The sequence below is a fragment of the Anabrus simplex genome, chromosome 2 (assembly GCF_040414725.1).
Source record: "Anabrus simplex isolate iqAnaSimp1 chromosome 2, ASM4041472v1, whole genome shotgun sequence".
Classification (NCBI taxonomy): Eukaryota; Metazoa; Arthropoda; class Insecta; order Orthoptera; family Tettigoniidae; genus Anabrus; species Anabrus simplex.
Genome location: NC_090266.1, coordinates 678775624 through 678792780, shown reverse-complemented (window position 1 = coordinate 678792780; position 17157 = coordinate 678775624). Strand labels below are relative to the sequence as shown.

The 17157-nt window shown below is 40.3% G+C and overlaps 1 protein-coding gene across 1 annotated transcript in view; it reads left to right on the top strand.

Annotated features, from left to right (window-relative positions):
• Positions 1–17157, top strand: part of Sytbeta (Synaptotagmin beta) — a 924592-nt gene that overhangs the window by 811630 nt on the left and 95805 nt on the right. Inside the window, exons 6-7 of the mRNA XM_068226251.1 lie at positions 8223–8432; positions 12129–12131. Coding sequence (XP_068082352.1) covers positions 8223–8432; positions 12129–12131 — 213 coding nt within the window. The remainder of the gene's footprint in view (positions 1–8222; positions 8433–12128; positions 12132–17157) is intronic.

The window sequence follows — 17157 nt, the reverse complement described above, 5'->3', positions numbered from 1 at the left end:
TGTATACACATCGACTATCGTACTAAACTTCTTCCGCCAGAGTGTGCAAACATCGCATGTTCGCGCGCACCTCCTCTATCCACTGCTTATCGATCTCCTATAATGCGCGCGCAATGCATGCTGATCTATGCATTCCCCCACTCGCTCAACGTGTGATGTTTGGGACATCACGGCATGTATTAAATTATTGAACTGTATAATTAATTGATAAGGTGTACATATTTAATCACTGGTAGGTCATTTTTAAATTAATATATATATATATATAAAATAACTTGTCCTGACTGACTGACTGACTGATTCATCATCGCCGAGCCAAAACTACTCGACATAAAGAAATGAAATTTTGGGGATATATTCACATTATGATGTAGGTGCTCGCTAAGAAAGGATTTTTGGATATTCCTTCAGTAAGGGGGTGAAAAGGGGGGGTGAAATTTTAAAATGAGTGTATCTATATCTCAAAACTTTAAACGTTTATAGATGTGAAAATTGGTATTTAGAATCTTCTTTAAAAATAAGGAAACACGTATTTTTTGTTTTCAGAAAATCCCATTAGGAGGGGTGAAAAAGGGTGAAAATGGGGGAAGAAAGGTTGAATGCCTTTAATCAGGATACCGGTACTTATATATCAGAAACTGAATATATTATAGACCTCAAAATTGGTACTTTTGATCTCTTTTAAAAATAAAGAAACACGTATTTTTTTGTTTTTGGAAAATCCAATTAATCGGAGGGTGAAAAGGGGGTGAATTTATAAAATGAGTGAATCTATATCTCGAAACTTTTAAAGTTTGCTGATGTAAAAATTGGTATTTAGAATCTTCATTAAAAATAAAGAAACATGTATTTTTTTGTTTTCGGAAAATCGCAATAGGAGTGAAAAGGGGTGAAAATGGGTTGAATGCCTTTAATGAGGCTACTTATATCTCAGAAACTGAAGATATTACAGACCTGAAAATTGGTGTTTGGGATCTCCTTTAAAAATAAAGGAGCACTTATTTTTTTGTTTCTGGAAAACCCAATTAAGGGGGGTGAAAAGGGGGGTAATATTTTAAAATGAGTGTATCTATATCTCAAAACTTTTAAAGGTTATAGATGTAGAAATTGGTATTTAGAATCTCCTTTAAGAATAAAGAAACACGTATTTTTTTGTTTTCGGAAAATCTCAATAGGAGGAGTGAAAAGGGGGTGAAAAATGGGTTGAATGCCTTTAATGAGGCACTTATATTTCAGAACCTGAAGATATTACAGACCTGAAAATTGGTGTTTGGGATCTCCTTTAAAAATAAAGAAACACGTATTTTTTTGTTTGTGGAAAATCCAATTAATGGGGGGGTGAAAGGGGGGTGATTTTTTAAAATGAGTGCATCTATATCTCAAAACTTTTAAAGTTTATAGATGTAAAAATTGGTATTTAGAATCCTTTAAAAATAAAGAAACACGTATTCTTTTGTTTTCGGAAAATCCCAATAGGAAGGGTGTAAAAGGGTGAAAAATGGGTTGAATTCCTTTAATGAGGCTACTTATATTTCAGAAACTGAAGATATTACAGACCTGAAAATTGGTATTTTGGATCTACTTTAAAAGTAAAGAAACACGTATTTTTTTCGTTTTTGGAAAATTCAAATATTGGGGGGTGAAAAGGGGGGGTGAATTTTTTAAAATGAGTGCGTCTACATCTTAAAACTTTAAAATTTACAGATGTAAAAATTGGTAGTTAGAATCTCCTCTAAAAATAAAGGAACACGTATTTTTTTGTTTCCTGTAAATCCTAATAGGAGGGGTGTAAAAGGGGTGAAAAATGGGTTGAATGCCTTTATCGGGGATACATATATCTCAGAAACCAAAGAAATTACAGAACTGAAAATTTGTATATGGGATCTCCTTTAAAAATAAAGAAACACGTAATTCTTAGTTTTTGGGAAATCCAATTAATGGCGGTTAAACAGGAGTGACAAATTGGGGTGAATTTTTTGAAAGACTATATCTACAGAATATCTTGGAAACGTAAAATGTTACAGACGTAAAAAGTGGGTGTTTGGAATCTCCTGTAAATGTAAATAAATATAGGTGATTTGTTTTTGGAAACTCCACTTAAGGGGAACTCAAAAGGGGTGAAATTTTAAAATGAGAATTATTACAGTATATCTAAAAAAAACTTAACATGTTACAGAAGTGAAGGTATTTTTTATCTCTATTAAACATAAAGAAACGTGTGTTTTTAGTTTTCGGAAATACCACTTGGGTGGAGGGGAGTAGTAAAAGTGACTGAAAATGGTGTTGAATTCTTTTAATTAGGCTACTGATATCACAAAAATGAAGACGTTACAGACGTGAAATTTGATATTTGCAATCTGCTTTAAAAGTAAAGAAACATGTATTCTCGGAAAATCCAATGAAGGGGAGGGGGGGAAGAATTGAAAAATTAATTGGCTTAATTGTATGAGAATACATACATCTAATAAAAACTAAAGTTGTTACAGACGTGAAAATTCGTATTTGGATCTCCTTTAAAAACAAAGAAAAGCGCGTTTTGGTGGGGAAACCATCTTGGAGGGCGGGAGTGTAAAGGAGTTGAATTCCTTTCATGAGGACACATAAATCAAAAACTGAAGAAGTTAGAGTCGTGATCATTGGTATTTAAGAAGATCCTTTACTATTAAAGAAACAAGTATTTTTTTGCGGGAAAGTTCACTTAGGGGGGGGGGAGTATTGTGATATGAAGTGCAGAAAGTAAATTATTTTTATTGGGATACTTATATCTCAAAACTGAAGGTAATAGACGTGAACATTGGTGTTTGGAATCTCCCTTAAACATAAAGAAACAAGCATTCTTTAAATTTTTGGGCCGGGCTGAGTGGCTCAGACGGTTTAAGGCGCTGGCCTTCTAACCCCAACTTGGCAGGTTCGATCCTGGCTCAGTCCGGTGGTATTTGAAGGTGCTCAAATACGACAGCCCCGTGTCGGTAGATTTACTGGCACGTAAAAGAACTCCAGCGGGACAAAATTCCGGCACCTCGGCATCTCCGAAGACCGTAAACGTAGTTAGTGGGACATAAAGCAAATAACATTATTATTATTATTATTATTATTATTATTATTATTATTATTATTATTATTATTATTAAATTTTTTGGGGGGCGGCGGTAAATAAACTTAACGGCGGTGGGGTGTAGAAGTAGGCGAGACCAATTGATTTTAGCTGTTATTAATGTACTTATAAGGATCCTCCGTTGCTCAGGCGGCAGCGCGCCGGCCTCTCACAGCTGGGTTCTCTGGTTCAAATCCCGGTCACTCCATGTGACATTCGTGCTGGACAAAAAGGGTGGCGGGACAGGTTTTTCTCCCGATACTCCGGTTTTCCCTGTCATCAGCCATTCCAGCAACACATAATAGTAATAATAATAATAATAATAATAATATTCCGGACCGTCGTCAAATGTGCGGACCGCGCTGGAAACGGCTCCTGGACGGGTAATGACTAAGAATGCAGTCCGGCCGCGGGTTCAGTGCCGCCAATGCACCCAATATGACACCACGCCGGATCTCCTGAAGGATTTTATCCATATAAAAAATGATTATAGGAAAAGATGGCAAAGATTTACGGACCCATCTGACCGGGAGGAATACTTGAGCCTAGCCCGGGAAGTACGAAATCGATTGCTGGAAAGGAAGATTGAAAAATGGGAGGAAACGTGCCGTAAAATAATAGAAAACCAGTCAGATCGGAAATTTTGGTGGATTCTTGCAGAAAACGAGTCAGATCGTGAATTTCGTCGGATTATATATCTAAAACAATAAGCATTCAATTATAAATTTCAGTATAATACCGTAGCGAAGCACGGGTATCTTGCTAGTATATATCTATATATATATAGGGTTTTAATCATCCATTTCACATCATCATTTCATTTCTTTGTATCGCGGCTATAACGTATTCTGAACGAACAACTTATTGTGCAAAGTATTTCAACATCATTCGTATTAATAGCTTGCAGTAAATATTCCAATAGCCGTAGTGAGGTGACCAGAGTCAGCAGGCTAATTTCAGCCCATTACCAGGAAATGGTCATCAAGCTTACGAGAGACCGTACCCCTTCCATACTATGAAGAGACAGTTGGAAACTTATTAACGCCTACTTTTCGAAGTTCGCTACCTGACGCTTCGTTTCCGCGGGAAAGTTCAACCTATGTGAATGGACGTAATGAAACAACATGATGGATTCACAGCAATATATAGGAGAAGGGATAAGACATCAAATCTTACTGGACCATGTGATATGGCTGATAGAGGGAGACTTTGAACCTATATACTCCGACGACAAGGGCTGGAGAGGGAAACTAACACTCAGACATTCTTACTTGAAGGACGATCCGAATCTATCATCGGAGAAGATTTTAACTTAGTTCACTTCGCATCTGAATAGTGTTCTACTCAAAAGTTACTCTCATTGGTACCTGTTATCTCAACGACGAGAGGTAAAGTCAACGGGAGACCGATTTTCACTGGTATAGGGCAGGAGAGATTTTGTTATGAATTTAGTTACGCTACATTTCCTTAATAGGCCTACAGAAGAATACAAGTGTATTCTCTCCATGAACGTAAAACATAGTGGTTTTGCTATTAAAATTAGGACTCATTACGACTTTATATAAGGAGTACAGTAGGAAGTGCTAAAGGCAGGAAAAGTCGTAGAACAGCTAGTGTACTATGCACAAAGCAGAAGTAGGACTGGAACCCACAAAAACAGATGACGCCGCCTGTACGAGAGATCCATCAATCAACAGCTGCTACATACATCGTATACAGATAAGAGTCTACAAATGGTGAGCTAATGGCAGAAATTACTGCAAGTCTACGCATTACAATTTATGTTCTTAGAGTTTATTTCATTCAATTTTTCTTTTGCTTCCGTAAGTTCAGATTTCGTTAATACGCCGTTACGTCACGTTCCTCATCCTAATAAATAGCTGTTTTAATTTGTACTTTCTCAAATTATTATTAATGATCCTTAACTTCCAAGTAAGTGTACTTAATGGTTTGTGTTCCGTCACCTCACCCCTGGGAGTTTTTAGAGTCTCATTACGTATTATTATTATCATTATTAATTATCAACTATCGTTTTCAACCCATAAGCTTGAAGGATGGCGCCCATAGGATATTGTTTATGGAGAAACAATGAGATATCATTTATTTATATTAATATTAAGGTGACCTGCCACGTCATAATTTTGTCACACATCTGTGGGCAGAGTGGGTACGTCACAAACGTAGACATAAATACAGGTGCAAGTCAAAGTTTTCCTCACTTGCCTCGTAAGAGGCGGCCGTGCCCTGGCCAGGGCAATGTTCTTTGTAGAGTAGACATCGCTACGGTGGTGGACCTCTAGGGAGAGATAGAGAGACAGAGAGAGAGAGAGCATATCTCTCACTCACCCGTCCCTTATTTTTGGTAAGGGGAGATTGGGGCAAAAGGACTACCTCTTTAAGCCCCCCTACTCCCCTGAATTCAATAAAGCATAACCATTTACTTAGGTTAGCCTACCATGCCCACGTGGTTAAAGATGACAGCTGTCAAAAAAGCACGTGGAATTTCAAATTTCGCGCGCCCACGTGCATAAGGTGGCAGCGATGAAGTTTAGTGCCGTAAAGATGGCAGCACTGAGGTTAGCAATACTCTCTTGTTTAAAGATGGCAGCTGACAGCTATCAAAAAGAACGTGGCTTTGTTTACAAACAACAGGACGTGGAATTCAAATTTCGCGCGCTAACTCAGTAGTCACGTGACCTGCTGCGCGCCCTCTGATTGGGGAGCCGTGGGAACCCCATTGCTCCTCTACTGATACTACGTTGAAAAGGAGAAAGATTAACACCTGGAAAGTTGAATATGTTTACTTCATTTTAGAGCAGGCACAGCAAGCTGAGCCATAGGTGGCATTGACCACAGCCGTGGTCAGTCCCTTCTAGCATCGTTGGTTAGACAGACATCTCTCCCGTAAGTCCATAATCCGCACAACACACTGAAAGGTAGGACAGGAAGGTCCCGTGTTGTGACGGCTGCGTTTAAATCAATATGAAACGAAATATCCAAAGAATTTGAAGACAAAGAATTCAAACATCACAATATATATACAAGAGGAAAGTTAGTTTCGTGTTTGTTTTATTTATTCATTTTGCAAGGCCAAACTATTTATCTACGTTTTCTACTACCTTGCTCTGAATAGTAGTAAAATCTTATTTATTTGTGAATACTGAAGCCCATTAATTTATTACCACTGTAATTTGTTATTAAGAGAAACATTATGAAATGTCTCGTAAATGAACGTTTAATAAAATATTTATATTAATGATATCCGATCAATATGATTTCGGTTATTAAACACATATCTTTATACACAAATTCCTCCCTTCCTGTTCTCTCTTTCCACGAGAAAATGGAAGTATCTATTATTTATACGCTGTAATTTTTCAACTCATTTACAAGCATTCCTTATCATCGATTATTAAGTAAATATCATTATTTTTGTATTCATTTTCGTCATCGAGTTTCACTTTTAATTATTTATCGCCCACGCCATTTCATTAACCATGCATAATATAATATTAGAGTTGATCATATATGTGTTCAGAATTAACGGTAAAAAACTTGTATACACGGTGAGATTTGTTGAAGAACATAAGATGTTTAACTGTAAGTAATTCAGAAGTTGGTATAATAGCACAGGCAGGTATTTATAGTAAGGAGTGTTTACATACATCGGAATATCAATTGCTCAAGGGCAAGGCCGCACACGACACCACGAGGCTAACAGTTACGGTAGCGTGGGGACGCTGAGAAGAAGCGGGAAGATTACAAATAACGCGTCACCACGTGTGAGTTAGAACGGAGACACTATTAGGTGGCTGAATGAGGAATGTCGAAAGGGGGAGACTCGTGGTAGGAGAGGCCACGTGACCGTGCGAAGTGATTAAAGGGCTTGCATCCCTTGGAGAGGTACCTCTTATTTGTGCTCAACTGAAGGATGTTCTTGATCTGTCCTGATCTCATCTGAATGTTACGTCACGATCTGAACTGAGACTTATATTCTTACTGGTCTTACATAGCTTTTTCATCATGGCAATGAATATGCCAAGTCTTTCATTGACAAATGCAAGGCTAGTTTATGGGATGGAATTAAGTCACCAACATGAAATTAGATCGACAGAACTAGTTCGACAATATGCGCTTACATAAGCGGAAAAACTACATGCAGCCCAGTTGAGGTCATTGATGTCCACAGCCGGAGGGAAGTTCGAGTAGTGCCCCGTGCTAACACAAGTCAATGGAGCTATACCACATTTCACGAAGAGGAAAAATATTCCGGCGGAGTTTACTTTCAAGCAAATGTTCGTAGATCCTTCTTTCATTGATATTTCAGGTTTATTTAAATTTGAATGATGTTACAACGGCAAATCTCACAATTTCTTATTTTAATTCACACAACATAATTTTGTTTTGTTATAAAATGCAGTACATTAATTCGCGTAAAAAAGCCCTAAATAATCCTAAATTCAGGGTGGGAATCCAACCACCATATCCTCTTCCGAAAAATGTATCATGATCTGTTGTCATGTAAGCTATTACCCTACACCTTTCAGATAAGATAGGAGTCATTCTCTATCTAACTGTCATTTTTATTAGTGACTGGTGCACATGAACTAATAAAGTATCTGAATAACTGTTTAATGTGTATTGATCAATTTAAGAACTGTAATAATAAGAGGGTACTCTATGGTAAATAATAATTATAACCAATTCAATTCCAGCAAGAGTAAAGCCGTAGGTTATAGAGTTACGCACAACAGTGTGGTCAATACGTTAGTGTGTTCTCAGGAATACCACAACGCATATGTAATCTTTTAAAGGGGGAAATCATGTATACACTAAGATTGTTTATTATCACAGTTTCTCCACGATCCCGTTATGTGAAATATATTTAAAAGTGAATGGAGGTACATTTTTGAATTACAATATAAACTGAACATAACAATTACACCAAGGTCATAGTGATTTGTTTACACCGTGCATACAGAGTGAAGCACATCACCACCAGCCATTTTACCATGACTGCCTTGCTTGTCTCAACTCCATCGTAGTGGCCAGCGTTCTTGACAGGCTTGTTCTAGCTTAAACCTAACAGCACCTTGAATCACAAGAAAGTATTGTGTGTGTGTTGCAGGAGTTCAATGTGGCGAAGGCGCAGCACATCGTGCAGCCACTGTCCACAGTGGCGCCTCACACCGTGACGCCGGACATGCCTCGGTCTCATGTCGATGCTTACCCTACGCTCACTCATCAGTCTAAGTCATACCCAGGCGGGCAGCCTCGTCTCGCCAGGACGCCATCGGTCTCGTCCCAAGGGAGCCTTGACACCGGCATCTCCAGACAGGTAAGAAATATTTACTGAATTTTTAATTAAAAGTTCTCATGCCAGGAAAAAGCAAATACGAGATGCTCTGTTTGCAATCGTTTCATCTATAAACTCTGGTTACACGGTCGTGCAGTTGTAAGTTTGCATTTGGGAGATGGTGATTTGAATCCAACTGTAAGCACCCGTGAAGCTAGTTTTCCGTGGTTTTTCATTTTCATATGTGTTGTTGTTTTTGTTTGGGTCATCAGTCCATAGACTGGTCTCATGCAGCTATCTATGGCACCCTATCATATGCTACCTTTTTCATTTGTACGGAACTACTTCATCCTACATCTGCTCTAATCTATTTGTCATACCCATACCATGGTCCATCCCTGCCATTTTACAGCCTACAATTCTCTCAAAAACTAACTAAACAAGTCCTGGATGTGTTCTATCATTATATCCCTTATTCTGTTCTAGTTACCCAAATCGTCCTCCTTACATCAATTCGATTCAGTATCTCTTTGCTCGAGATTCAATCTACTCGCCTCACCTTCAGCATTCTTCTGTAACACCACATTTCACAAGCTTCTATTCTCTTTCTTTCCGAGCTAGTTATCGTCAATATTTCACTTCCATCTAATGCTACACTCCAGACGAAAGTCTTCAAAACATCTTTCTAATTCCTACATCAATGTTTGAAGTGAGCAAATTTCATTTCTTAAAAAAGGCCTTCCTTGCTTGTGCTAGTCTGCATTTTATGTCCTCCTTACTTCTGTTATTATTAGTTATTCTACTAAACCAAACCAAACCCCATGGCAGTACAGCCCTTGAAGGGCCTTGGCCTACAAAGCGACCGCTACTCAGCCTGAAGGCCTGCAGATTACGAGGTGTCATGTGGTCAGCACGACGAATCCTCTCGGCCATTATTCTTGGTTTTCTAGACCGGGGCCGCTATCTCACCGTCAGTTAGCTCCTCAATTCTAATCACGTAGGCTGAGTGGACCTCGAACCAGCCCTCAAATCCAGGTAAAAATCCCTGACCTGGGCGGGAATCGAACCCGAGGCCTCCGGGTAAGAGTCAGGCACGCTACCCCTACACTACGGGGCCTGCACAGTTATTCTAGTACCCAAGTAAAATTATTCATCTAAAATACTTCCTTTAAGACAGGGCCTCTCAGGATACATGCGCCTGGTGCATGCACTGTGCACGGTGCAAAAGACGACTTCGCTTGGTTGACCAGAGTGTATGCACCCCCCCCCCCCCACTCCTCGACTTGGAGCAATAGCGCTGTCTCTCTCTTTCCCCACGCCTGTCTCGCTCGCTCTCCCTGTCTCCCTCTTCCTCACATGCTCCGTAGCGCTCCAAATCCGAGCCGAGTTGAGCCGAGCTTAGCCGAGTAGCCCAGAGACAAAGCGTTGGTCCGAACCGAGCCGAATGGAACCGATGCACTGTGCACAGGAACTCTGCGCCGCTGTCTGCACGCGTGAGATTTTGGGCGTTTGAGAGGCCCTGAATTGAGACTTCATTTCCTAATCTAATATTTCCTGCATCACGTGACTTCATTCGATCGCATTCGATTACTTTTGACTTGTATTTATTTAGTTTCGCTAGTACTCATTTTCCAACACTGTATCCATACCATTCAGCAATTTCCCCAGATCGTCTGCAGACTGATATATATATATATATTTTTTTTTTTTTTTTTTTTTTTTTTTTGCAAATTGCTTTACGTCGCACCGACACAGATAGTCTTGTGGCGACGAAGGGACAGAAAAGGCCTAGGAGTGGGAACGAAGCGGCAGTGGCCTTAATTAAGATACAGCCCTAGCATTTGCCTGGTGTGAAAATGGGAAACCACGGAAAACCATTTTTAGGGCTGCCGACAGTAGGGTTCGAACCCACTATCTCCTGGATTAGAGCTCACAGCTGCGTGCCCCTAAACGCACAGCCAACTCGCCCGGTCTCAAATACAATAGCAGTATCATCTTCAAATCGCAGAGTTCTGATTGCCTCTCCTTGGATTGTGTTTCCTTTCCCAAATTCTTCTTTGATTTTATTTAACACCTGTTCTATATATGCAACGAAAAGTAGAGGGGACAAACTGCAGCCTTGCCTTACTCCTTTCTGGTTTGATGATTCTTTTTATAGCTTTCGATTTTGATAACTGCACGCTGATTTTTGTACAGATTGTAAATAATTCTTCTTTCTCGGTATCTGATCCCGATCACCTACAGAATCTCAAATAGCTAGATCCAATCAACATTATCGAACGCCTTTTCTAGATCTACGAATGCCATGTACTTGGGCTTGTCTTTTTTAATTCGATCCTTTAAGATCAGAAGTAAAGTCAGGATTGGTTCACATGTTCCTGCATTTCTTCTGAAGCCAAACTGATCTACCAAATCAGTTCCAGCTTGTCTTTTAATTATTCCACAAATAATACGGGTTAAAATGTTGTAATCGTGAGATATTAAACTAATGGTGAGCTGATTTCTTTGGAATAGGTATAACAACATTCTGTCCAAAATCGAATGGTGCTTTTCCTGCTACATATACACTAAATGAAATATCCGCCCCATGCTGGTTTCTCCTAAGGCGGTCAGTAATTCTGAGGGTATGTCATCAATTCCAAGTGCCTTGTTCCTATTTCGATCCCTCAAACCTCTGCCGAATTCTGACCTCCAAATTGGGTCTCCCATTTCATTAGCATTAACAGCCTCTTCTTGTTCTAGACCCGTATGAAATACTTTTTTCCCTTGGTGCAATTATTTAATATGTTCCTGCCATCTTCCTGCCTTGTCTTCTTTCCCTAGAAGTGGTTTTCCATCTGAGCTCTTAATATTCATACACCTAGTTTTCCTTTCCTGTATGCAGCATCTACCTTTCCTACAACCATACAACCTACAAACATCCTTGCACTTCTCTTCCAGCCATTTTCCTTAGCTGACCTGCACGTTCTATCTACTTCATTATTTTCTGCCCTCCTCATTTTTTGCATTATTGTACTTTTGCCGTTCATCAATCAGGTATAATATCTCCTGAATTATCCACTGTCTCTTTCTTGATTTTGCCTTCATTCGCTAGCCCTTCTGATCTCATTCTTAACGACTGTCCACTCTACATCAATTGTGTTTCCTTCAGATTTTTCATGTAGTCCTTATGCAACATATTCCTTGAAAAAATCCCTCACACTCATTTCTATCATGTAATCTAGATCCTATCTTCTTGGATTCTTTCGTTTCTTCAACTTCTTCAACTTCAGATGACAATTTGTGACCGTCAAGTTGTGGTCAGTGTCCACGTCAGCTCCTATGAAGGACTTGCATACCAACACTTGGTTTCTGAATCTCTGACTAATCACAATCCCTCCTGTCGGACAGATATCGAACCTGATGGGTTTACCGTCACTATGTGTATCAGGCATTAGTCTGCAGTGCATACTGAAAACATATTTGAGGTACCATGACATACCGTATGCAGTGTGAAATAGTAATATGCCAAACGTCTTTGAACAATGTATATGAAAATGCCTCCCCTGTGAACCATGTAACCTTGCCGTTGTTTTAGCAGTATTATCACAGCTAACTCATGATAAGTATCGATTATTACAAGCCCATATCGGCCAATCATCTAGACTACAGTCCTTGCAGTTTCCAAAAGGCAACTACCCATTTTTCGATGAGCCAGGTCTCGTCCACGTATACAGCCATCGTTTGTGGTGTTTGAAGCAAGTATTAGCAGGGAATAAATTATGATTCGCACAGAATTCAACCAGCCGACTTCCTCTTTCATTCGTTTGTCCCAGTCCAAATTCTCCTACGACATTACCTTCCCTTCCTCGGCCTATCACTGCATTCCAGTCTCCCATCACAATTACATTCTCGTCTCCTTTTATACATTGTATTAAATCTTCTATCTCTTCATATATTTCGATTTCTTCAACATCTGCTGAGCTAGTAGACATACAGACCTGCACTATTTTGGTGGGCATTGGCTTGGTATCTATCTTGACAACCATAATTATTTCACTATGCTGGTCGTATCAGCTTACCGTTGCCCTATTTTCTTATACATTATTAAACCAACTCCTGCATTTCCCATGTTTGATTTTGTGTTGATAATTCTGTAGTCGCCTGACCAAGAATCCTGCTCTTTCTATCAACGTACTTCACTTATACCTACTGCATCTAATTTTACTCTATCCTTTCCTCATCATATTCTCTAACCTACCACAACGATTCAAACTTCTAACATTCCACGCTCCTACTCGCAGAATGTCAGGATTCATCTTCCTGATGATTGCCCCCTCCCGTGTAGTCCTCACCAGTAGATCCCAATGGGGGACTATTTTACCTTCGGAATATTTTACTCGCGGGAGAATTCATCATAAGTACACCATTCATTCAAACAGAGAGAGCTGCATGTTCTCGGTATTTAGTTACGGCTGTAGTTTCCCGTTGCTTTTAGCCATGTAGCAATATTATCACAGCTAAGCCATGACAACTATTATTACAAGCCCATATCGGCCAATCATCTGGACTACCGCCCTTGTAGTTTCCGAAAGGCTGCTACCCCTTTTTCGATGAGCCATTAGTTAATCTGGTCTCTCGACAGATACCCATCCGATATGGTTGCACCTAGAGTTCGGTTATCTCCTTCATTTGGACGCCCAAATTTCCCACCGCGGCAAGGTCACATGGTTCACAGGGGAGGCATTTCCATATACAGTGTTCAAAGACGTTTCGCATATTACTATTTCACACTGTATATGTCACGGTAGCTCAACTATGTTTTCAGTATACACTGTAGATGCACATAGTGGCACTAAACCCATCAGGTTCGATATTTGTCCGACAGGTCGGTCAGTTTAACATCATCGCTTGAAAAGGAAAAATCAATGGTGTATAGACAGTACGTGTAGATCTGAGGTAAATATGGCATGAATACTCATTTCTACTACTGTCATTGGAATATTATGACATCGCTGCAAGAAGGATGGCGACAAGTGGATGTCATAGGTCGCGTTGGAGTGAGCCAGTGATGTCTACAGAGTATAAAAAATTCCGGGGAAAGAAGCGGTTGCTGATCGACAACGGAGAGGACGCCTGCAATACAACCCACAGGATCGGTTATTGTCGCTTTCAGGACGTTGTAGAACCTCAACTACTGCCAACTCGTTCTGCCAGGATCTTCGGAGAGCCAACAGAGTGAATATGTCGGATCAGAGAGTGTGAAATCGTCTGCACGACGGAAGACTGCTATCGAGGACGCCTGTGCCAAACGCCGTTCTTAAACCACAACAAGCGGCATCTCGTGTGAACTGAGCAATAATTTACAGCCCGTAGCTCTTTTCTGATGAGATCACCTTAAGCTTGCACCCACACAGCAGGATCATCAGAGTCTGGAGACGATCCGGTGCGAGATGGAAATAGCTCTCTGCCCTGGAGTGCCATCAGCAGCAAGGGCAATTCTTCATGTTTTGGGATAGGATCCTTGTTTAGTCGGCGTACGCCTCGTATGCTTCGTCGTGTTCAAGCATGCCTCGGGGCTCGAGGTAACTATGCGTGGTATTGATCTGTCACATAATGAACAATTTTGAGCGCGTTCTATTGTTTCCCGCAGGTATGCTTTTCTCGGAAACAATTGAACCTATAGATAAAATCTTCGTCGTGAGTATCTACATGGGAGGTGAATTATTTTTTTGAAATCATTAAAACTAAGTGTGATAAAATTTTAAATGCGATGAAAATACAGTACCTTGCGCTAATTATTTTTTGAATGACTATGCGTTTACGCACTCAGAAAAATAAAAGGAGCACTAAACCAGAATACGCAAAACCTTTTTTGAGCAGTGTATTATTCCAGGATAGTCCTACTCCCTGACTGAATGACTTTCGGTTCAGAGAACCCCGGGCTCGATTCTCGGCCTGGAAGCGGATTTTAGTCGCGTCTAATTAAATTGCCTAGCTCGCGGGTTGGGTGTTTGTGTTCGTCAAATACCCATCTTTATTTACATACAACACACCGGACCATAGAAACACTCAAGAGTGAATACATCCCTCCACACATGGTTACTCCAAGAAGGGCTTAATCCACGTTATGGTCGACTCCAGGTAATTGGCAAAATAGCCAGGAAATAAAAGAAAGAAGAGGATCGCAGGATAACATCATGGTGATAGAAGTCGAATCAAGGTGTAGAACAGCTAAGTACGTAGAGGTCAACGATGGCACAAACAGGGGGGTTACAATGAAGGGCAGCCCTGAAGACGGGTTTCCGTGGTTTCCCATTTTCACACCAGGCAAATGCTGGGGCTGTACCTTAATTAAGGCCACGGCCGCTTCCTTCCCACTCCTAGCCCTTCCCTGCCCCATCGTCGCCATAAGACCTATCTGTGTCCGTGCGACGTAAAGCAACTAGCAAAAAAAAAAAAAAAACAATGAAGGGAAGATATCGGTACTGATATGTTAGGGATGAATTCTTCACTGAAGCTGTGCTTCCGTTGTGCACTCACCTGGGGCGGAAAGAGGAGCCTAAGTTAGTAAGGAGATTTATGTATGCGACCATGGAACCGAGCGCAATGGTCGCGCGTGTTAACGCGCTACGACTATGGACGGAGACTCTGCATTGGGTTTAAATCACACCGCTGCTAAATCAGTACAGATTTTTGATTCGTAGTTTTTTCTTTTCATTTAAAGTAGACAGAACGTTTGCATAGCCAGTGCTTTTAACCACTGCCATGAAACTAAGTGTGTGAGGAAATAAAATGAACATTACAAAGTTTGTTACTATGTACAAGTGTTTCATTATTCTAACAAGAGTACTGCAAGATATTTGGCTGTGAAGAAGAGGAAAAACATGGTGATTCACTGTAACGGAGAGTACAAAACTAGTTTTTCTAAACATTTGGAAACATTACTTTTTAAGTAACTGACAAATTAATCCATTGTGTGTGCTATTCGAATAATTAGCCAGGTTGAGTTTTAGAGATATTTCTACAGTTTAATTTAACATAGTGACTTGGGGTTATCTCAAAATATATCCATTTGCTTAGAAAATCGGCCAACTGGGTTAACATTACCATTTTAAGAACTGCTTGATTTCTAATTTTTTGAAAATACGACATGATCATTATATTATTTGTAACCATTTTAAGATCTGAACCTCTTGATAATGAATCACAGAACAGGAAAACAAAATTTTGTGGTCAAAATCTCTGAACTAAAGGCTAAATATCCATCCATTCCGGCCATAAAGTAGCCTACTGTTTCAGAGCAGCGAAGTGCTGCTTTTAACGAAGCATGTATGAAATGCAACGAAAATGGTGGGGGAAACGAAATAATGTATCTTCTTTATAGCATGAAACTGATCTGAAAAAGTGTGAATGTGCCCCTCCCCCCTACCTCGACCTGGAAGAGATCCTGCGGGCGCCCATGGCTGCATTCATCAAAGAATGTCACCTGGCGGTGTGACTCAATACAGTTCCACTTTCCACATTATTTTAAAGATCGCAAACATATCAAATTCGACAGAGTAAGAAATAAACAAACGAACTCCTAGCAGGCAGCTCTACGCGACTGTATCTTGTGATCAGCAGACGCCGGGAAGTCAGAACTTCATTCTGCAGGAACTTTTTAACGTGCTGGAGGCAAATGACTCACGAAGTTGTCGCATTTTAATATCCTCAAATGCCAGCGACCTCATCCGGTTTAGAAACCGCTTGCTTGGGAACAGAAGGCCAATGAACAACTACAGGTGCTGTTGACTTTACGTCGCACCACCTAAGACATGTCTTATGACGACGATGTGACAGTGCAGTTCTAGGACTGGGAAGGAAGCGACCCTGGCCGTAATTAAAGTACAGCCCCAGCACTTGCGTTGTGTGAAAAATGGGAAAAGGCGGAAAACGATCTTCAGGGCTGATATGGAGATGTACTTCAGAATTAGAAATAATGTACAATTACAGTAGCTGTCTTAAGGGAGAACTTAGAGCATGTACGATAAACAATAAGGCAGGAAAGACACCGTGTATTATTGTGACTGGTATTTACTCTTCACGCCATATTAGCCGGTTAATTTGTGAACATTTCGCAGAGAGAAAGTAATCGAACCTACTATTTTAGGTCACGCTAAAATTTCACGTTTCCATCAAAGGGTGGAGGGGGATAAAATCGATGGTGCTAGAGTAGTTCCATATCAAGGGGGAGGAGGTTGGTCAGAAGATGTCAATACTGTATGCATTTTGTATTTTAAGTACTTGCCCGAGCTTGTTGTTGCATTTTGGAGGTTTAGTATTCCTATTCATCTGTCCGGCTCCTTGGCTCAATCGTCAGCGAGCTGGACTTCGGTTCAGAGGCCCCGGGTTCGACTCTCGTTTGGGTCGGGGATTTTAACTGACTCTGGTTAGTTCCTCTTGTTCGGAGACAAAGCTTTTGTGTCCGTACATATGATACACGACTCTATATTGCCAACCACCACAGAAATATGAAATAGTGAAAACTGACCATTCAGCCAAAGAGACAGACGGACGCAATCACCCGTGAACTTGGAAAAATACACCACCCCTATATCTGCCCAGAGTTGAAATGAACAACTTCAAGGGTTGTTGACAATGTTTCTCTCATCCTTCTAGTTGGATTTCCAAGTGAACACCCCCTGTCCTGGAATAACATAATACGAGGGTAAATCAAAAAGTAAGTTACACTTTCCAAGTTATCGCCATTTATAAAACCACCTACACATAAGCACCACGGCTATGA